The sequence below is a fragment of the Ictidomys tridecemlineatus genome, chromosome X (assembly GCF_052094955.1).
Source record: "Ictidomys tridecemlineatus isolate mIctTri1 chromosome X, mIctTri1.hap1, whole genome shotgun sequence".
NCBI lineage: Eukaryota > Metazoa > Chordata > Mammalia > Rodentia > Sciuridae > Ictidomys > Ictidomys tridecemlineatus.
Window position 1 is genome coordinate 60,871,414 of NC_135493.1, and position 24,463 is coordinate 60,895,876.

Sequence of the window (24,463 nt, forward strand, 5' to 3'; positions counted from 1 at the left end):
AGTACTGCTAGATTTGAACTGTCATTTGTTCCCCATTAAGGGTGATTTGCCATTGGACTTTCAGTGGCATAAAGACTGGGTTTGCAAAATTAAGTAAGAAAGGTCACAAGTTAAATAGCTCTGAAATTAACAGAGATGCTGTTAGAATTGATGTAAGGTAACATGAAACAGCTATAGTTAAATGGAAATAATCATCATGTTATACTTAAAGAGGAAGAACTGTAATTTGGAATATTTTTATCATTAACTTAAAAATCATAAATTTTTCAGGTCCCTTGTTCCAGAGCTGATGTCTTTAATAGCAAACAACTTACTATGGTAGAAAAGCGAATGCTGATGAAATTTCTTACCTTTTGTATGGAATATGAGGAACATCCTGATGAATATAAAGGTATTATTTTTCATTCAATCATGTTTTCCACTTCAAGTTTTTTAATATACTTGGTGAACATCTTATTATTGTTACTTATTACTGCTACTTATTACTGTACTTATTGTTTTAAAATGCATTTCATTTATGCAGTATCGAATAAGTGGGCCATTATTTACATTATCTATTTAAAATTAGATAAAATTTAAAATTCAGTTCCATAGTATCACTAGACATTTCAAATTGCTAGTAAACATATGTACAGATATTTTGAACATTTTGGAAATTCTAAGTCCACTCAGTACAGCCAGATTTTTTTCCTCGGTGGTTATGTAAAATTACATCCTTTCAGTAAATTTTTATATTTTTTATTTACTTAAATTATTTCTATAAAGAGTTTGTGTTTGGTCATGGGATTGCGTTTGCTACCATTAATTGTCCAATTACAATGTTTTCTGCTCTTGATTTACCAAGTATTTTTTTAGGCATTCCTTATGTTTGTATACATGATTGTATGAAAGTATAACTGATTATAATTAGCCACACAGAAATTAGTTCTGTTGCTTTTTTGTCATAGTTCATTATTTAACAAAAGTTTCATATTACTCTGTTATTTTGATCAATAGATTTCCATTTTGTCATATTCAATATTTTCAACTGTAATTATTGGCATTGTTATGCAGTTGAAGTGTTAATAAGGCAAGAATATTGCCAATAATGGCAACCCATTGTGTTACTTACTGATTTTCTGAATTTTTAAATCCATAAAACACTAAACAGAGATTTTACTTTCAGTCCAATTAGGACAGTAAGAGTGTTCCTTTTTTTTCTTAAGATCAACAGTCACTGTCACAAAAAAATGTTGTTTTGTTTCTGAATTCTAGTGTGTTTTAAAGACTTCAGAAACAATACAACATTTTGAACACACTTGATCACATTTGTGTGGGATGATTTTAAATAGAAATTTAGTTCTGATTTCAATTGATAAATTTTTATCTTTCTTTTTATAGCCTATGAAGACATTACATTTTCTGAGTTTTTAAAAACTCAAAAATTAACCCCAAACCTCCAATATTTTGTCCTGCATTCAATTGCAATGACATCAGAGACAACCAGCAGTACCATTGATGGTCTCAAAGCTACCAAAAACTTTCTTCACTGCCTTGGGCGGTATGGTAACACTCCATTTTTGTTTCCTTTATATGGCCAAGGAGAACTTCCTCAGTGTTTCTGCAGGTAAATTTGCCATTGATTTTCTGGTCTCTTCTAAAGGTGATGCATGAATGATATAAAAATTACAACAAAATGAGATTTATTCAAGATTTATAAGATGCAAACACATACATTGTTCTGCTTTTTTGTAATCTATTTACTTGCTTACCTATCCATCTCAATAATAACAGGCCATTTGGACTATTTTTAAAAATATTTTACTTGTAGATGGACACAATATCTTTATTATATTTTTTTATGTGGTGCTGAGGATCGAACCCAGTGCCTCATGCATGCCAGGCAAGTGCTGAACCACTGAGCTACAACCCCAGCCTTGGACTATGTTTTTTTTTTTTTGAGCTTTAAAAATTCTGAATATTTTTGTACCTAGTGTTAGATTTCAAAGCTTCATACTTTTCTATAATCATGTTTTCTTTTCTATAATCATGTTTTTTAAATTGTCCTCTTGTATTTCATTGTGAATGTACCTTCATCTGTTTGCATTTTTCTGTCAGTGGACACAGGATGTTTTCATTTTTTGTTGTTAGCATCCTTATATGTTGATTCAGGATATGTGTGTTCAAGAGTTTCTCTAGAATACATATGTAGGAGAAGAATTCCTGAGTTATGGGATATGTGAATGTTTAGCATTTTACAACATTGACCCCAGTTGTTTTTCTAGAGAGTTATGTCTGTTACATTCTACTAGTAGTATATAAGAACTTCTATAACTCTACATGTTTGTAGTATTTTCATTAAATTTTATTCTAAGTGATTTTTGTTGTTGTTGTTGTTCTCAGGATTGAACCTAGGGGCATTTTACCACTGAGCCACATCCCCATTCCTTTTTATTTTTTATTTTGAGACAGGGTCTTGCTTAGTTGCTGAGGCTGGTCTCCCACTTGTGACCCTCCTGCCTCAGCCTCCCGAGTTCCTGTGCCTGGCTATTCCAAGAGTTTTTATTTCTGTTATAATTTCTTCATTGATCCATGAGTTATTAAGAATAATTTGGTTAATTCTTCTGCCCTTAGAATTGAATTTAATTACATTTTGGCATTTATGCTACTTAATCCTGGAGCTTTGTTGGCATTTATTTTATGGCTTACAATATCATTAATTTTTACAATTTTTTCATATGTTCTTAAGAATATTTTTATTTAGTTGTTGGTAGGTACTTGATTCTCTAATTATTGGTATCAGGGTCCAATAAATCAAGCTTTAAGTTGTAATTTTCGAACTTTATTTTAATTGAATATTTTCTTTGCTTTATCATTTGTAGAGAAATATGTTTTAAATATTTCACATTTCTCATTATGTTGCTAGATTTGTCTATTTCTCCCTATAATTCTGTCAATATGTAGTTTGTCTTTATTTTGGGGTTATTTATTAATATTAGTAGAAATTTATATTTTCTAAAATTCAGATGAATTTAATATTTACTTAATCAATGTCTTTCTCCCCCCAATTCCTATAATGCTTTTTTCCCCTTTAAATCCACTTTGCTGGATATTCATATGATTATTCCAACTTTTCATATTTGACGCTTATAACTTTCTCCATCCTTTTAATTTCCAAATTTTTGGAATCTATATTTAGGTCTCTTGTTGGCATAGTCTTGATTTTTATTCCTATGCTGCCTATCTGACAGTCTCTTTTACTGAGCAGGATGAATGCTGCTAAAAAGAGTCTGTTTCTTCTTTCTGAAATGTAGAATTTTAAAAGCTCCTTTAGTTTACATCTGTTTGTAGTAAACTTTTTAGTTTTATATATATGAAAATAACTTCAAAATGTTTTTATTAGTACATTAATTAAAAATAATAGTGGGGTTCATTTTGATGTAGTTATACATGTCTTATAATGTAATTTGTTTCATTTCAATCCCCAGTACTTTTACTTTCCCTCCCCTCCTCCTTCCCGGATTCCTCTTCCTCTGCTCGCTACTCTTCCATCTATGCTATTTACAGATATGACTTTAATCACAGTAAATTTCACTTTCATGTGTATGTGTAAAGCACCAATTAACCAATAACTGGCTAGAGTTATTGGCCAAATTATATTGTGTGCATGTACAAATATGTAACAAATCCCATCATTATGTATAACTAATGCACCAATAAAAAGTGGAGAAAAAGAACAATAAATAGAAAAACTCTTCATTTTGTCTTGAGTGAAATTTTACTAGGTAAACAGGTCTAAGGTGGTAGAACTTTTCAATATTTTAAAGACGTTCAGCTTTTAAGATTTTATTCCATTGATTTTTTTTTCTGTTGAAAAAATTGGAAGTCAACCTGATTTGTCATTTCTTTATAAGTGATATCTCTTTTCCTTTTGGGCTGTTTTTAAGATAGTTTTATCTTTGGTCTTCTGCATTTTTACTACACTGAATCTTAGATGTTGGTCTCTTCTTATTTATCTAGCTTAATACAGGTGTAACCATTTTAAGTGAACAATATTCAACCATTTTTGACATAAGCTCCATATGGGTGAACTAAATCAATTGTATTTCTTCTATCTATCTGTGAATTTACGGAAAATTCCATTGTGGAAAATTGTCAACAAATATATTTACAAGTATTTTTTGCATTGTCTTCCCTCTCACCTTTTGGAATCCAAATAAATGTTTAAAGTTTAGCATTCTCTTTTCCATATCTTCTACTCTGTCTTTCATATTTCCTATCTCCTTGTCTTCTGGTTGCATTCTTGGTTCTTTATTAAGATCTGAGTTCCAGTTTATTAATTATTTTCACCTGTGATTAATCTGCACTTTGATCCATTCATGCTTTGATTTTCTATTTTTGTCTTTCATTTTAGGAATTCTGCTCCTCAATTTTCCTTTCCTTTTTTTTTTCCTTTTCTTTCTTTTTTTTTTTGCAGTGCTTGGGATTTAACCCAGGGCCCTATGCATGCTAGCCAAATGCTCTACTACTGAGCTATACTCCCAGCTCTTATGTATAATTTTTGATAGTTCCTTTTATATGTTCATTTTTTGAATCTTTCTGCTTCTTTAAATCATTCATATTATAAATATTTTACATTCTTTCTGTTCATTCTAACAAATATTCATAATGGTCTGATACTGCCATTTTTTATTACTGCTGATTCACCTTAGTGTTTTGTTTCCTTCTGCAATGCTTGAGAATTTATATCTGACTCACTTTAGTTTGAATCTCAAATTAAGAATGCTTTTCTTCTGGAATTGTTTGTATCTGCTCATTCCCAAAGCCCTATAAACATGGGAGCATTTCAGGAGGTTCTCCTTTAATAATACAGATGGCATCTAGTTATCCTGGCCCAAGGTTTTTTTTTGTTGTTGTTGTTGTTTTAATTTAATTTTTATTGTAGTCTTTTATTGCTCAAAACTTTGATTTCAGTTCATTGTTTGTATAACACATGTATGGGTATATTTGGTGATGGGGTGTTTACCATGGTGTCTCTTTTCCTTCTTTCTCATCGGTGCAATGGAAATTATGTTCATGCATTACCTAGTTTTTTGGTATAAACAGGAGGTCCCATCACAGTACCCATTCTATCATACTACTGGAAGTAGCTGTTCTCAAATTTATGTTTCCTAAATATGTCATCTTATGAATGGAAGTGAGAGTGTTGTATAAATTGCACAGTAACTAATTTCAGAATATGTTCTGCATATTTCCAAACAAACTTGTCCTCCTCCTATTTCAGGTCAAAGTAGGGATGAGGAGAGTGTGTCATGTCCCCCAGGACCAGAGGTCCCTCTATCAATTGAAACTAAGAAGAAAGTTCTGTGGTTTTCTTAATCACTCTGTCCCTCTTTCTATGTCATTGCCTGATTCAAAGAAACTATACCATTTTCTCTCATGTTGCCATGTGCTACTCTTACAGAACTTAATGGTAAGGAACAGGGACAGAATTAAAAGATCACTGGGAATTGACCTGAAGCTCAGTAGCTTTCTTAGTAGTACTTTATGAAAATAGATACAGGTTAAGCATCCTTAATCTAAAAGTTTGAAATCATAAATGTGCCAGAATCTGAAACTTTTTGAGCATCTTCATGATGCCACAAGTGGAAAGTTCCACACCTGAATTCATTTAACAAATTGCAAAATACAAATGCACTAAAAATATTGTATAAAATTATATTCGGGCTGTGTATATAGGCTCATGGATTTTTGTGTTTAAATTTGTGTTTAAATTTCTCATCCCTAAGATATTATATTTTGCAATTATTTAATAATAGGAAAGAATCTAAAATCTGAAAACCTTCTATTCCCAAGCATTTCAGAAAAGGTATACTTAAACTGTATTTAATCTCATTCCTCTTTTTTCATTAAATCCCTGTATTTCTTTCCTATTCAAACAGTTTATAAATATGTATTTGGGGTTTGTTTATCTAAGAGAAAAGACATTTAAATGTTTCATTTATCGTATACTGTTATAAAATTTCAGAATGAGATGCTAGACAAAGACCATTTTTCCCCAAAGATGGTTTTAGCATTCCTAAGGCTGCTATTTTATCAGAACTCTCATCTTTTAATGCTTTGTAGCACCTGGGTCAGTATTGTACATGTGGTTCAGAATTAAAGGTTGTTATAAAAACTAGACCTCATCTTATCCATTTTAAGTATACTTTTAAGGAGCAATGTAATTAAATGTGTATATAATGGGAAAAAAAGACTTTTCTGTTAAGTTTGAAGTATTATGTTAAACTTTTAAGTATTTCTTTGTTAATTAAGGAAACACTGATTTCTTTCTACATATTATACATATAAAAGACTATATGTGAATTATATGCATTTATTTGGCCTAAGGATATTAACTTTTAATTTTATATTGGGTTCTCTACATAATGCTTTATAATTCCATATAAATATTGCTGTTTATATCCTGAAGTGGTAACACTACCATTATCTATACATCATAGGCTACACTTTTTATCACCAGGTTATCAGAATAAGGTGTCACCTGTTTTATGATTTCTAACCATCATTCTGTATTCTGTTTTAATATAAGCTCCTTAAGCATTTCTCACAACCAGTTACAGTGTGTTCTCATCAAGGCTACTGTTATAAATGGGATACATGCATATTTATGTGAAGGATTCAAAGACATTTGTAAGTCATATCCTGCATTCTAAATGAATTCTGCCTAAGCAGTATAACATTTTAACTACTAGAGATAACTTTTATGAATAAACACCTTTTGAGGCTTTTATCATTTTAAATAGGTACTGTTTTTAAGCAAAGAAAATGAAGCTTATTTATTGCATTACCTAGTACCCATTAATATGTCAGCATATATAAACAGGACCGTACTGGAAGAAAAGTCATCAAAATCTGTATATTTTTTCTAGTCTAACAATCCTTAGAACTTCCCTTAGTATATACATTAGCTAGTTAATATTTTTTTCTGGCCTATTGGACAGGATATGTATGTAATATATAGGATTTTAAATTCTCTTCCAAATAGAAGTTCTTTTTGAGCCCTGACCTGATTAATTTATTTCTGTTATCTCTGTGGTTGACAACATAGTGCCCTTGAGAGCTGACTTAGTTCAGAATACATCTTATATATTGTGTTGTGTTTTTATAATGTGAAAAATGGAGCAGTAGTAGTGGAAGCAAATAAACTTTACTTGTTTTTTTTTGTTTTGTTTTTAGTAAGTAGACGTAGACTGCTCAGAGGTTGTTACTTTTTTTTTTTTTAAAAAAAGGTCACTCCACTATTAACTGTGAAATTCAATCTTTCATGGCCTAGATTTGATCTGTTATTTTTCTTAATGTGGTAAGATTATTAAAAAATGAAACATGAGAATTTTAGCATGTAGCATAAATTTTATATACACATGCACACACAAGTAATCACCACCAAATACCTTTTACCAAGTGGTTGGGCTTAAACTATGTTTCACTGTTTAATATATATGGAAAAGTAAATAGTTTCCAAATAGTACCTAAAGAAAATTTCCCAACACCTCAGGAAGTTGTGAAACACAAGCTAATCTCTAATTCAAGCTTCTCAAAAGAGAAAAAAGAAAGATCAAAAGTCCAAAATACATAAATGGATTTATGTGTCTTTAATATAGCTTACTCAAGATTATAAGAACAGCATGGAAGGAATAAGCAAGGAATCTTCCATTTGATGTATTTCATCAGTGATGACAGAAGGAGCTATGCCCAAACGGGGATACATAGATGCTACTATGATTTAGTTATAATGATAGGATTTGTGTTTTTTTAATATAGATTAAGATATTTTATATCGTGTCCTTTTCCTCTGCTTTTTAAAACCACCTTCTTCGGTCCAAAGTGCAGTATCAGAATACCAATATATTTTACTGAATGTTTGACAGTATCTTTTGGAGAAAACAGTGTAGAAAAAATCTTTGGACCAAAGTAATCTGATTATTTTATGATAACCAGTATTTTTTGTCCTTCAGGGAATTTTCAGAAACCTAAGAGACTTTCATTAACCTGAATCACCCTATTAGAAAATCAAGGGAGGTTTGTTACCTTGTTGAAAAAAGTTAAAGTTTATGTGTTTAATTGTATGTGGAGTTGGAAAAAAAATTGATGGAGTTTTGGTATCTATCCCAATGTCTTTGTCCATCTACATCAATAAGATGGAGTTAGATTTCTTTTTTCCCCCCAGAAGTATTCTCCTTAATCTCTTTTCTTGCAAAAAATCAACCTACTATTCTGGTAGTAATACAAATAAAATAAGTTGGAAGAACCCTTTTGTGTTTTTTTCACTAGTGGTCTAACTTTACAAATGAAGAAGTCCAAAAAAAATAAGAGAGACTGGGGATAGAAATCAAATTTCCTGATACACATATTGTATAACTCACCTATTAAACAATGTTTTTAAAACTTTTTTTGAAAAAAAATAATGGAGATAATTGACAAAATATTATTAATCTGTATTTTGTTTTCTTTATGATATGCCAGGTTTTAAAAATTTAATTTGCTATTTCTTAACAGTGATACATATTTACTCTCTAGAAAAATTGGAAAGGATAAGGCCTATTCCTACCATGTTTGAACAACATGTTCAAATTCTGTACCTGATAAGAAATACCAGTTTAGATGAATAATGAAATTCTTTTAACTTTCCACATTTTATATAGTTAATAAGGGTGAAAGGAAAAACAGACCATGAACATATCAGTCTTCCTACCACTATACCTTGAATTTTTGAATTTAATAAGCATAAATAAGCCCATGAGCAGTTAGATTTTATAGACTATGAAGATTAATGTATATTGATCTGTTTCTTGACTTTTATTCCATTGGTTTCCTCTCACAGTGTCATAGAACCACATGATATAACTGAAAGTAGATGTAGAAACTGAACCTTATCTAATTGGTAGATTCAGATAGTCCAAATATGAGTGTTGTAAAGCTTGATTATTGAATCTCAGCACTGTTGTTTTGCGTCACTGCAGCTGAGAGTTGCATTGAAATATGCCAAAGGCTTTTAATATAGGGTACAATGGTCCCTGGAATTTCTATGTAAAATGTTATATATGACTTTATAAAAGGAGCCCATATTTTCACAGGCATCCATGACTTAAAAACATCAATTGAGAGTTATTATTTGAATTTTCATTATTTAAGAAAAATCTACTTCTTAAGAGGTTATAAAAAGGAGAGCTCCGAAGTAATGAATACAAGAGTGGTTTTGGGATCAAAGTCCTAGGATGGGTGGAGAATATAGGCCAAACTTGGGAACTGTTGCTATTGAAACTATAATTTGTAGGCACCTCTTCAAATAGTATGCAAGTAGATATCTATATGCCCTAGTCATGGGGAGGAAAAGTAATAAATATACTCTAATGAATAAGAATATACTTTAGAGCCAGACCAATAGGGTCAAATTATGGATCTCTTGTTTATTGGCTATGTATCCTTGGGCAAGTTATTTAACCTCTCTGTGCTTCCCATTTTTCACGAGGATAAGTATAATACCTGTCTCATTGGTTGTGAGGATTAAAATGAATTTATATTTCGAAAGAGTCTGCAATAGTGCTTGTCTTTGTGTTAGCTGTTATTAGTATTATTTGTGTTACTGTATTTATTTCAATTGTCACTGTTACTGCTTTTATAGAATGTCACCAGAGCAATATGAGACTGAGTTAAAGATAGCTAGATTATCTAATTTAGGGGTCAAGTTTTTTTTTTTTTCCATAAAGTGTCAGATAGTAAGTAGTTTAGGCTTTATAGGCTGTGTATTCACCCTTGGAACTCTTTGTATCCAAAGATAATAGGTGACTTTATTCCAAAATACTCTGTTTAAAAACCTAAATGGCAAGTTTTATGGCCCTGGTTCCATCAGTTGAATGTTTTTTTTTTCTTTTTTGCATGAAAATATAACCAAAAAATAATAATAGGATATTATATAGGAATGTCTCAGTGCAATATGTAGTATAAATTAATTATATACTAAGTATTTGATGGGTAAATCCATGAGTAGCATGTTGATTATGTGTAACTAAAAGTTGCATGGTAAAGAAATGTTAGAGCAGTATGTCTCAAACATTCATGGGTGTCAGAAATTAACACATGTATTACTGAGCTCTCTCCCCAGAATTCTGCACTTGTAAATCTGGAGTAGGGCTTAAAAATTTGCATTTCTAACAAGTGCCCAGGTGTTTCTGATCTAAGGAACACTGCTATGGAGAAAGCAACCAGGGGAATTGTTTTAAGTCCAATCCTAATTAACAAGAAAAAAACAAACAAACCAGATTTGATTAAATTAAAATAACCAAAAACTTACACAGAAGTATCTGTGTCATTTCTTGCCAATTTGAGTTTTTTCATTTCTTTGCATTTAATTCAACAGATAATTTTAAAGGCATCTATTTTATGCCTAAATTGTTTCTAAGTTTGTGTGTGTGTGTGTGTGTGTGTGTGTGTGTGTGTGTGTGTGTGTGTGTGTGTAATGATTATGTCAGTTTGACGTCATTGTCATGAAGTGTTAAATTTAGTTGAGGAAAGAAACATGGAGAGAATAAGAATACTTTATCGGGTTCAAAACCATGTAACAATGAATGACACCAGTACTCAGTAATGATTTGTAAGGGCCCAAGGAGATAATGTGAAGTTAATTCAATCTAAGTGGATAGCTACACCTTGGTGAAGCTATAGGAATCCCATTTTGCTGTTAACCCATCCATTTTTCAGAAAAGAACCAACAGTTCCGGCTCTACTCTGAGCCAATAGCCACCAGTGATTTGTCTACCTACCTGTCATTTAGCATAGTGTATTTATGTGAGGTACACACAGTTGTTTTAGAGGTTGTTTTTTGTGTGTGTGTGTTTGTGTGTCTGGTTTTTGTTTTTGGTGATACTGGGGATTGGATCAAGGGTTAAGCACACTGAACTACATCCCCAGTCCTATTATTATCATCATTATCATTATCATCATCATCTTCATCATCATAATTGTTTTGAGACAGGTTCTCACTAAGTTTTCCAGGCTTTCCTTGAACTTGTGGTCTTTCTGCCTTAGCCTTCCTAGTCACAAGGATTACAGGCCTGCACCACCACCTTGGATTATGCTAGAGATTCTCAATCTTGTTATTGACAATTTTGGCAGGATTCTTTTTTGTGTTTGGAGAAGGGCTATCTTGTGCTTTAAGAATATTTAGTATTATTGGCCTCTACTCACCACATGCCACTACCTTCACCCACCTACTTGTGACAAAGATATCTCCAGACACTGCTAGATGTCCTGTTGAGGCAAAACCATTCCTGCTTAAGAAATATTGGTTTAGTCCAACTTGGTATATTGGATCCTTGTAGTTTCCATAATAGTATAACAAACATGGGTCATTTTTCTCCTTAACAAAAGCTCCTGAACAAGTTAAATGTTGAAAGTCAGAGAGAATAAAAGTTTCTTACAGTCCTTTTTTATGATATTTTACTCAATTTTTGATTCTGTAATCTGGAGCAATCTAAAAATTATTTAAGGGTCTGAGCAGTCTAAAATACCTTAGCATTTGAGTCAGTGGAATAATTCATGGAGGTCATTTAGCAAAGTCCCTGGTATGTAGCAGATGCTAAGTAGCCACTAAAAAGCAAATGTCTGAGTAACATTATGTTAGGACTTCAGGATAAAAATAAAATACCAAGAAAAAAATACTCCCCACCCAGTTTTATATTGAAATACAAGCCTTATTCCCCAAACTTGAATTTTACTTCTGGTGTTAACTGTTGGTAAGTTGCTTTGTCGTATCTTCCCACCTTTTCATATATATACTTAAACATACTTTAAAACTATAAATGGCCAAACAGTCTAGCATATAGACATATATACTTGTACATACCATAATTTAACCGTTTTCTTCTATTTGTTCAACATTTAAAATTAAAATTGCCTTTATTATGAAAGACATAATTTTACATGCAGCACTTTTACTTATGCAGCACTTTTAGAAAATAATTTTTTATAAGAATTAACTTAAATTTCATTACTTATTAACAATACCAGGTTGAACATTTTAGTATATTTTCTTCTACCTTTTTCAACACAAATCTTATGTGTACACATGTATATGCACATAATTATAATCCTCTTTTTCAAAAATATTTGACCACCATCAAATATAACATAAGGAGATCTATAAACAAATTTTTTTCTTTTTTTATTGGTTGTTCAAAACATTACAAAGCTTATGACATATCATCTTTCATACATTTGATTCAAGTTGGGTTATGAAATCCCATTTTTACCCCAAATACAAATTGCAGGATCACATCAGTTATGCATGCACATTTTTACATAATGCCATATTAGTGTCTGTTGTATTCTGCTATCTTTCCTATCCCCTACCATCCCCCTTCCTTCCCCTCCCATCTTCCCTCTCTACCTCATCTGCTGTTGTTCAATTCTCTCCCTTGTTCCCCCCCCCCTTTTCCCCTCACAACCTCTTATATGTAATTTTGTGTAACATTGAGGGTCTCCTTCCATTTCCATACAATTTCCCTTCTCTCTCCCTTTCCCTCCCACCACTCGTCTCTGTTTAATGTTAATCTTTTCCTCATGCTCTTCCTCCCTGCTCTGTTCTTAGTTGCTCTCCTTATATCAAAGAAGACATTTGGCATTTGTTTTTTAAGGATTGGCTAGCTTCACTTAGTATAATCTGCTCTGATGCCATCCATTTCCCTGCAAATGCCACGATTTTGTCATTTTTTAGTGCTATGTAATACTCCATTGTGTATAAATGCCACTTTTTTTAATCCATTCATCTATTGAAGGGCATCTAGGTTGGTTCCACAGTCTAGCTATTGTGAATTGTGCTGCTATGATCATTGATGTGGCAGTATCCCTACAATACACTCTTTTAAGGTCTTCTGGGAATAGTCCAAGAAGGGGAATAGCTGGGTCAAATGGTGGTTCCATTCCCAGCTTTCCCAGGAATCTCCATACTGCTTTCCAAATTGGCTGCACCAATTGGCAGTCCCACCAGCAATGTACAAGAGTACCCTTTTCCCCACATCCTCGCCAGCACTTGTTGTTGTTTGACTTCATAATGGCTGCCAATCTTACTGGAGTGAGATGGTATCTTAGGGTGGTTTTGATTTGCATTTCTCTGACTGCTAGAGATGGTGAGCATTTTTTCATGTACTTGTTGATTGATTGTATGTCCTCCTCTGTGAAGTGTCTGTTCAGGTCCTTGGCCCATTTGTTGATTGGGTTATTTGTTATCTTATTGTTTAATTTTTTGAGTTTTTTGTATATTCTGGATATTAGGGCTCTATCTGAAGTGTGAGGAGTAAAAATTTGTTCCCAGGATGTAGGTTCCCTATTTACCTCTCTTATTGTTTCTCTTGCTGAGAAAAAAACTTTTTAGTTTAAGAAAGTCCCATTTGTTTATTCTTGTTATTAACTCTTGGGCTATGGGCGTCCTATTAAGGAATTTGGAGCCTGACCTCACAATATGTAGATCGGAGCCAACTTTCTCTTCTATCAGGCGCAGAGTCTCTGATTTGATATCAAGCTCTTTGATCCATTTTGAGTTAACTTTTGTGCATGGCGAGAGAAAGGGGTTCAGCTTCATTTTGTTGCATATGGATTTCCAGTTATAAATAAATTTTTGAGGTACTGGGTATTGAACCCAGGGACACGCTGTCACTGAGCTCAATCCCTAGCCCTTTTGTTTCCTTATTTTGAGACAGGGTCTCACTATGTTGTCCAGGATTTTCTTGAACTTAGGGTCTTCCTGACTCAGCCTCCCAAATTGTCTGACAGCAGGTCCACCTTATAGCCGTCATTTAACAAATACATCTTAGCTTAAAATAAAACAGCAGTAGAAAGCTCGGTATAGTAAAAGGAGTTCTTCAAATTCACAGTTCTTAACCTGATATCCAATGTCTGTAATCAGTCACTAGGATTTCAGGAATTTGGAGGTAAATGCCTTGAAATTGCATGCCAAAATTTGTGTTACATTTTTATGGGGTTCATAACTTCAGTAGCTCTAGAGCTCTATGACCCCCCACTACCCAAACTCCCAGAAAAGAAAAAAAATGGGAAGCATTAAGATATACTATCTCAATTGAAAACTGTACTTATTAAATTAGAAGAGCAATGTGAATTTGATTAATGAAAAACTTGTGTCCCTAAAGCTGAGGACTGTTATTTTAATACAATTTGTATGAACTGTAGAATTCTGGAATGTAAAGTAAGGACAGCAACATACCTCATTTTTTGAATCATTTGTATATGATTTTAAAGGCAGTCTTCTCTCTAGTTAATAGTTTATATTGGCATAGAGATGATACATAAAATATAGAGGGTAAGCATGATTATGTTTATATGATCATTTGTTTGTTTTCCCTTGAGGAGAGAGTGTTTCGTGGGATAAACAGCAGGGTGGTGAGACAATCCATCATTTTGAAACCTGTTCTGTGGTGATGGATGGATAGATTGGTAAAGTAACTCAATAATCTTCAATTTTTTCCAGGTTATTCACAGATCAGTGAGCATTGTCGTTAATAAAGCAGTGGAATGCTTTTGTGTCCTTGCCTGCATTATTATTCAGGTTTTGACAGGAAAAGACTTTTAATTTGGGAATAACCTCTTATTAAAACTTACATTTAAGTGTATGGTGTTGAGGATTTATTGTGACTCTTAGAAGTATATGAGAATTACACTGGCTGCACAAATTATAGAGATGCAGTTTCAAATTTAGCAGCAGCCCTCTTCATTGTTAATTCAGATATTAGGATATTTTAATAGGTAGGTAAACTCCCCTACTCCAGTTTTCCTACCATGTTATGTATGTAATACTCCAGATCTTAAAATAGTTATAAGAATTTTTGTTGGAATGGAAGGTACTGGCTCCTTGTGGAGCAAGGCTGATAATTGAAATAATGCCAGTGTTTGGGGGCTGAAATTTTAGTTTGATTGACCTGAAAGGTTATATTATATTATTGCACAGATTAACATTTTATAGATCATTCAAAACATTTTTTGCCAAGTATCTTTGGAACCAATATATTATTGTGCAGTTGTGATAGAAATAATATTTGGAATGTGTTTATTTTTAAGCTAAATTGAATTTTGTCATTAAAAATCACAAAGAAAAAACAAATTTTTATTTAAATAAATAAATAAAGACAGGCAGATACAAAGATTCCATGCTTTACTTGCCAGCAGTTTAAGTGTGTGTTAGAGAGCTGGATTTCCATGTGTTCTTTACTGTTCCCCCATTTAAATTTGTTTTTATTCTCAATTCATATAATTTTAACAAAGCTATTTATTTGTAATTCCTCCTCAGTTTGCTTTCTGTTTTAGAAAGGAAAGACAACTAAGTCTTCATAAAATTAGAAGGTGTTTTTGTGTTCAAAAAGTAGCAGTGTCAGAATTGCACTCTAATTCTGGCTTTTATGTTATTATTTGCATGTACGTGAATATGTTATTTAAATTATTACAGTCTCAGTGGTCTTATCTTTATTATGGAAAGGGTAATCATTTAATCTTACTCCCACTTTAGGACTCAAATGTAGTGAAGTAAGGAAAGTGCCAACACCAGGGTCGAGTATTGTTATATAAAAAAGTTACATGATTTCACAGTCATGGTATTTAGAATAGAGTGTTTTGGTGATTTATGAAAGATTAACATATATATTATAGGCTATTTATTCAGTTTGTATTAACTTGATCTTGCATTAAAATCTAATTATGTAATTAAATTGCATGGTAATTTGTCCATCGATGCATACGCTTGCTATATTAAATGTAGTCACCTTGTCTCTCCTGGTAACTCCTAGTACATAACTATCTACAAAATGGGCACCTCATAAGTTTTTCTTACTATTAAATTCCATATAGTTTACTCATATACAGCTAATAACTTAGAACATTGACCATCAAATACTATATGCTTAATGAAATTATTTAAATTGAATTAGAAATAGTCATGGGATAAGAGTAAATACCATAAGAGAGAAATTGTAGTATTATTTTATATAATACGGAATAAATTATTAAAGGGAATTCTGTCAGGACTAAACTAATTCATGTAGCTTTTAGCCATTCCTTTTCCTTAGTTGTACTCTTTCATGCCATGTCATCTCCCTTCTCTATAAATTAGGCAGTAGACTTACATTTGTCTAATATAATGAAATAGGATAAAAGTTTTACCAAGTAGCATCCTTCTATGATAAAAATTCAATTTTAATCTCACTAATTTGGAATTCCTCACTGTTTCAATGCTTTGGCTTTGTACTCTATCTAATCAGCTTACTAAACAAATGAACAACATGATCAGGAAAGTACATTATCTTTTTATACCAACTCAAGAAACCAAACTAATTTCAACTATTTTTTTAAAGTGACCTGTGTAATCTTTAGTTAATGAATGTATGTTTGGCAATACTTGAAAATTATAAACATGTATTTTATGGTATGTACTTAGACTGATACCTTTTGGTTATTTCATATAAATTAGATTTTACCACACATGTGCACATACCTTTGTAAATAGCTCTATCTTTCAAACTTGTTGCATTCCCAGCTGGATTTTTTGAAAACAAAATTTAACTCTTAATGCAGCTGTTTCTTTCTTTCTTTCTTTCTTTTTTTTATCTTTTGGCACTACTAAATTCTTAGTTTTAAATTGTGGTCCCTTACAAATAAGCCCACAATTTTTTGGTGTGTTTAAGAGGAAATTAACTCTCAAATAACCTCTTTTGAATAGTAGAGTTATTACATTTATTTGGTGAATTATTAATGTTGATCCTAACTTTATGTTTTAACTACTTCGTTCATAGGGTTGTTATAAAGATTAAGGGAATTGATATTTGCAAAGTTCTTAGAGCATTACCTGGCACTGAGTACACACTGTATGAATCATTGTTAATTAAAATAATTTGGTAACTGTGTGAAATTGGAAATGTGTGAATTCAGATTCTTAGGTATGATAGAATGAACTAAATGAATTGAGGGCCAGACTTCTTATTATAGTGTTGCTACCTTCTGTGATGTTTTCAAAATCAACATTTAACCTGTCAGGCTATAGTGGTCCTATGACAGAGGTGGATATACAAATATCAGAACCCACCGCTCTCAAATATACAGTAACACCTACTACATGGCTGGAATTAACTTTCTTGCCTATTCTTTTTTGTGAGGTTAGTCTTCACTATTTTTCCTTCATTGTAGTAGTGTGAGGATATACTTTGTTCCCAAACAGATACAAATGAAAGCAAGCATTAGTTTTTTTTTGTACTCTGGAAGTAGCAATAAAACCACTACTTAATGTCTATTTGAACATTAATGCTTTAATTCTTGAAATAAAACCAGCAAACTAAGGCAGTCCTTTAGTTACAGATAAATGAAGTGTAAAAATCAGAAACATTTGATCATGACTTCCTTATTTTAAATATTTTGGCCAAAATGCGAATGAATGCATTACTTATCTCTAATGCGTATCTTCTTTAAAATAAAGATCTTAAGATATCAAAACATAGAACAGAAATATTTATGTCTGAATAATTACTGGGATAGAAAATAATTTTTCTCAGACATGTATACTTTGGAACTGTATTTTTGAGGCTTCAGTAAACGCACTAATGCTTATTGATATTTACAGCCAATTGAACAAACCCAGTGTTTCTGATATTCAACTTAGCCTTTCTTTATGGAGATGGTCTTAAATATTTGTACTAATAAAATGTGCTAATAAAATTGGCCTGACCATTGCATTCAGAAAATATTTCAAAATACCCATAACCAGTGAGATTAACAGATATTAATCTGTCAATTTATATATTAAATTTGAGCTTTTATGCAGTTTGTTCCCCCTGGAAGTTACCAAAGAAACCATGGGTACTCTAAGTAGGAATATATTCTCTAGTGGTACAAAACTAAGTTGCAAATTTACATGAGTTTAATTATGTAATGTCAGTTTGGAAAAGATAATTTGTGTTCATTTGGCATGTAAAAATCATCTTATGGGGCGGAGGTTGTGGCTCAGTGGCAGAGTGCTTGCCTAGCATGTGTGAGTCACTGGGTTTCATTCTCAGCACCACATATAAATAAATAAAACAAAGGTCCATTGACAACTAAAAATTTTTTTTGAAAAGCATCTTGCAGGGCTGGGGTTGTGGCTCAGAAGTAGAGCTCTCATCTAGCATGTTTGAGGCACTGGGTTCGATCCTCAGCACCACGTAAAGAAAAGACATTGTGTCCATCTATAACTAAAAAATAAATATTGTTTTTAAAAAGCATTTTACATTTCAGAAATCAAGCTAGCAAAAAGGAGGACATATAGACAGAAAAGCTTTATAGCCTAATGAGGTTCTCTGTGTGGCAGAATGTCATTTTTGATATAAATTGAATATTTGAACAAGTAGTTCTCTTTTTTATTCCAATACATGTGTTGGATGTATTTGCATAATTGACTCATTCCTACAGAAATACCAAGGGTTTTTACAGGCTTTTGCATAGATAGAGAGGCTGTTGGCTCTACATATGTTCTACTGAAATGCCACTGTTTTTCTCTTCAGTAAGCTTGAGGTACAATGTCTCTCAGACCATCAAGGTTGAGAACTACTATATTATTAAGTTAAGCATGAATTTTATAATTGATCTGTAAGTCATCTGGGATGACGGCTTTTATTGATCTTACTAGATAGAAATTGGTTTATTAATAGCCAGTATATATGTTTTCTTCTATTCTAAGGAAAGAGAAAACATAGTTTCAGATATTTTGTGGAAGAAAAATATACTACAATATATAAACTATAGCCCTGTGGTTTTGGATTTTTACTTATTTTTAATTCCCAAAAGGAAATAAAAAAGATATGGTTTTTGGCAATGAGTACTTTAGATGAGAATAATATTCGGGTTACTCTTTTGCTATTTCTTTTTTTTAAGATGGACACAGTATCTTTATTTATTTTTATGTGGTGCTGAGGATCAAACCCAGTGCCTCACATGTGTGAGGCAAGTGCTCTACTGCTGAGCAAAAAAATAACCCGAGCCTCTTTTTGCTATTTTCTTTCCTAACTTTGCTGCTGCAATTTTTCTCATTTGTGCCTTGAAGCAAGTTAACTTTTACTTTCCTAACATTTTATTTATAAAAATAATATAGGCTTTTGATAAGAATGAAAGATATGAAAAACCATAAGATTTATAATTTTTTTTTCAGAATTGCCTTGATTCATTTTGTTTTTAAAGTGGCTTGCATAAGGTTCATCATCTTTACTGTGACCTCTCATCTTTATATCATTTTTACTATTCCAGCCTTATTTATACATGGTGTCAACGCCAATCTAATACTTGAAAATGACATCAATTCTATAAGAATGCCAATATGGTAGTACTATTTTGTAATCAACTTTGTTGGTATATAAGATTGAAAATTCTAAAGCTTTTTTCCCTCTACAGTGGCTTCTAGTGTTGTAAGTACATTTTGCCTTTTCAGTATTTACAAATTTATAGAAACTGATCCTTCTACAGAAAACTTCATAAAATGTTGAATTTTGTGTAAGAGGAAGACTTCAAGAGGTAATTAACTAGAGGCCATTTATGGGGGAATTTTAATTATGGAAAAGTATGGTTATACACTGTCCCTTTTTTACCTTCTCCCACCTAGGTTCCATTGAGGATTGAGGAATAGCAAAGTAGATTTCAAAGATCACACCATCAAAATTGAAGCATTTCCCTATAATGTAGTAATAGAAAACTGATGTATATGTTTAAATGCTGCTTTTTACAAGGTAAAGAATATTAGTGATTGTGACTATTCAATGAGAAACTAGACATTTCAACAAAATCGATCTTTTCTACATTAGATTTTTTTTAAATCTGTAAAAGAAATACAAAAAAGGAACTTACAGTTTGTGACTAGTATTGGTTCAGATCTTACTTTCTTCTACACATTGATTATGTCCCTTTTGAATTATGTCTCTTCCATGGTCATAGATTAAGCCCCTAAACTTGTACTATTGCAAATATGTAATATTGTCAGGAAGAGGACCTAGTAAGAGTGAGGATAGTTAATTTTGGGTTATAACCAATAATATTATTTGCAACTTGCTGACATCTTTAGTATTTATATGAGTTTTGTTTATGCAAGCACACTCTCTCTTGAGGTATGCTAGGTAGGGATAACAGTTATAGAGCCTTGCTCTGCCCCCCCCCCACCAAAGACCTACAATTGGTATGTTTTAAAGATTTTTTTTAGTTGTAGTTGGATACAATTCCTTTGTTGGTTTGTTTGTTTGTTTATTTTTATGTGGTGCTGAGATTCCTACCCAGTGCCTCACACTTGCTAGGCGAGTGCTCTGCCATTGAGCTACAATCCCAGCCCCTACAATTGGTGTTTTATTACACAAAAAGGAGAGCATCTGACTATAAACTCAGGCTTTTCATTTTGTCATATACAAATTCAGAAGAAAATTAGAATTCAATAATAAGTACATATTTAATCCTTCCTAGCCTTTTTTTTTTTTTTTTTTTTTTGGTAGATGTTAGGGATACACTGTTAAACAGAGGGAAAGTCTCTTGTTAGGGAAAATGTTAAAGGCTCTTGGACAGAGAGAAATATGACAAAAACAATTTAAGAGAGTTAATGTTCTATGAAGAAAATAGGATGATAGTGCAGGGAGTTATTTTGGCAGGGATAGGGGGATTCTTTTTTAAAGGGAGTAATGGGCAAATAAGCACTCAGGAGGGTGGCATTTGAGTGTACAGGGCCAGAATATGATGGCCAGGCAGGAACTTTCAAAGATTTAAGGGAAGGACTTTCTAGGCAGCAGGAACTAAAGTGTCAAAACTCTTAAGGTAGGATCTTTTTGTGTATAGAATGGTTAAGGTGACCCAGAGCAGCCTGAAGGAGATAATCAGGAGTGTAATTTGTGACAATGCTCCAACTAAGGTTATTGGTAGTGTAGAAATTATTACCACCTGCTGATTTGTAGCATTTTCATGCATCTGCAATTTCTTATATTCAAACATTTTTATCTTTTGAAATACGATTTCCTGAGTTTGAGGATTTCTTTTTATTTATGTGAAAATATGCATCATATTTAATTTACTTTATTGGTTTTATGATTCATCAGCTTTGATGATAGGACCTCAAGCTGAAGGGCTTGGGAACTTTAAAATAATAATAAAACAAAGCATTAGTCCAGGACACAAAATGTTCTGTGTGTAAAAATAAATTAAATGAGAATAATATATTAATGTGACCACTTGTCATTTTTCCTCTGATCTCCCTCCAATCTGTTAGGGCCTTGTGCCCAGTATTTATCTTATGGGGCAGAGATGGTCTCTTGCCACCTTTAGGGAAAAACTCTGGCTAAGGTAAAGACCTAGGGTTTCTTTTTTCATATAAACAATTCCACATATATAATTTTTTAAATGAAAAAATTGCTTTTACATTTTATGTTCATGCATTTGGAGAATATTTTCAGTTATGCTTTCCTTTATGTTTTTAACTTTAATTTCTAAACCATTAATATCATCCAACTCTTATTCTTGTAAAGTTAAAATTGGTACAAATGAATATGTATAAAATAGTTATTTGAAATTGAAAGTATTTGATGAAGAGATACTTTTTGTTGAGTTGAATCCACACAGAATACTTCTCTTGTATCAACAGATGCTGTAACCCTGAAGCCTATCTTCTTTCTTGTTACATTAGTTTTTAATTAAAGAAAACAACTACTTGGAGGCAGTTACTTTCTGTGAAATGTAATGAAGATTTATTTTGGAAGTGACCTTCACTTTATTAGCTGAAACAGTAATCAGCAGAATTAATAGAATAATCAAATTATATACAAACTCATAAATCATCTTGAATACTGCTGTCAAAAGTTCAGCTCTTAATGGGTCCTATTGTTTTGTAGCTATATTAAAAATACAACTACTGATTCCTACCTTGATAGGAACTAAAATTGGTTATTTTAAAGTCTGTGTAGGATGAGGGATACCAGCCAAAATTTTTCACAATTCTTAATTTATCTGTATTAGAATTTGATGTCACTAGGGCAAAGTTGAAATTCAGTACAGTGTTGGTATGCACTCTTTCAGTAAAATCTATCTCATTGTTGGAAGCAGTACTCAATTAGAGTAATATGGGTTTAAATGTCTGTTGTTTGGAGTTAATAACATCAAAAAGTTAGCTTATACTGAATATATACTCAACTATTTGACTAATATATTGTGCAGATGTTATGTTGCTTTTGTGAATTTTCCTTGAGCTTATTATAAACAAATATTTGAAGCAGCAGTTTAATAAGTGAAACAAACAGAAAAATATGCCTCATTAAACCCAGTACTAAATATTTCTCAGAAACTATTTACATGGATTCCCATGTTTTTTTTTTTAAAACTTTAATTAAAATGGGACAAATGGGAAATTCCTTGTTGCTGAGCCTTGTATTTTTTTCTTAACAACTGTTAAGTATTGGCCATTCCTATTATACAGTTGAGGGTACTTAAAAAGGAGTTCTAGCCACAGCTTTGTGCAATCAAGCATTACATTCTGTCAGAGTATATTAAAGTGAATTTAGTCTTGAAAAAAGTCCAAGATTTTGTAATGTTAGAAAAGAAGTTTTCATTTTCAAAATTAATGTGCAGTATAATTATTTTATTGTGTATGCTTGAAAGCTATATTTTTATTTTTCAATTCTAATTTTGACAAAAGAAAGACATGCTTGCGAATGAAGAAAATTATCTAAATTCTCAGATCTAGATACTAATGTCAAATAACCATTTTTTTTCTTAATCAAATTTGTATTTCCTTCATCTTAATTCCAGAATTCTCCAAAACTTCAAAAATATAAGTATTATCTTTGTATTAAATGTTATATAGTTGAACTGTAAAATGTGTGGCCATTTCTAATTAAGATGAAGCAGAAATATTCTCTGACAATGGAATTACTTCTATATTAGCAGAAAGTCTAGTCTCCCCTCCCTGCCCACCCTCCCCCTCTCTATATATGAAATGTGTTTTTTTTCTCTCCCTCTATAACCTTACTGATAAGAAATGATTGTCAAGTTTGGCAAGGGAGGAGAAAGTAGTGTTTTAAGTTGATAATAGAAGCTCTAGAAAGTTATTGGTAATAGAATAATAGACTCTCAAGTCAATGACTAAAATTGTAATGGTAAAGCATAGTATTCTTCACTTAGTAGATGGTCAATTAAATGTTGGATGGATAAATGAACAGTATAAATAAAGAGTATTCTCTTTAAAATCTGTATAGTCATCCACTGTCATGTATAACTAAACTGCAAAGACTTGGAAGTTAATAGCAAATCTCAATAAAGCTGACCAAACACACACACACACACACAAATTCAGAATGTGATTTAAACTTTCATTTATCTTTGAGTTTTATCTCTTAAGCAGATTTTTTAATCGAAAAAGAAGCTGAGATGTTTAAATTCACAGACTTTCCCAACATACCTTTATTACTTATTATAGTAGATTAGAAATGGAAACACCCTACTGGTTTTCAGAAAAAATAATCTTTGGCCATCTCAGAGCATCAAACACATTTTTCTCTTTCCCTATCTTCTAAAACCAGTATATGTGAATGGACATTCTCAGAATTCTATCAACTCTGCTAATGTTTTCATTTTGCTGTCTTTGACTAATATCTTGTTTTAGAAGAGCCATATTTTAAATTTTAAACCACAACATTCTAAATATTATCCTATATGGAACTTTCATGACAAGGTAAATAAAAATAACAAAACTTAATGAACATAGGAGGCATACAGTTCATAATCACAAATAGGTACAGAAGCAAGATGGGTCATATAAAGGAAGTTGGCTTAAGCTGGAAGAGGATCATAGGTAGTACAGAAGACCACAGTGAATTTAGAGCACTTGGCCTATCAAAGGGATCAGCCACTCTGCAATCACAGGTCTTAACTATAGTTCCACTTCTAGGGTTCTCAGATCTAGATTTTCCTATTCTTAAAAAAGCCATAGATTCAGCTTTTTTATGCAAATGTAGGGTTTTTTTTAATAATCTGTGAGGTGAAATAATACTTAGGTATGGGCTAGATTTGTCCTCCTGAATGTCAGTTGGCAATTCCTTGTTATAGGTAAATAACATTTTTTATTTGCATAGTTGGGAGGATGGTATCTTTCACCAGACTGAGGTTTTTTTCTTTGGTCCTGGGTATTGGACACAGAGGTGCTTTACCACTGAGCCACAACCCTAGTCCTGTTTATTTTTTATTTTGAGACAGGGTCCCAATAAGTTGCTTAGGGCCTTGTTAAGTTGCAGAGTCTGGTCTCAGACTTGCAGTCCTCCTGCCTCAGTCTTCCTAGTCACTGGGATTACTGGCATGCACCACCACACCTGGCCAAACTGAGTTTTAAAAAGAAATTTATTGTGACTATTCTAAAATACACATTTATTACGTCAAACTCATAGTT

General features: G+C 32.2%; 1 protein-coding gene across 3 annotated transcripts in view; it reads left to right on the forward strand.

Annotated features, from left to right (window-relative positions):
• The window catches only part of Chm (CHM Rab escort protein), a 165,679-nt gene that overhangs the window by 79,983 nt on the left and 61,233 nt on the right, over positions 1 to 24,463 (forward strand). For all 3 annotated transcript variants that reach the window (XM_005328844.5, XM_021728773.3, XM_021728775.3), the window contains 2 exons: positions 271 to 391; positions 1,381 to 1,606. In XM_005328844.5, the coding sequence (XP_005328901.2) occupies positions 271 to 391; positions 1,381 to 1,606 (347 nt within the window). The remainder of the gene's footprint in view (positions 1 to 270; positions 392 to 1,380; positions 1,607 to 24,463) is intronic.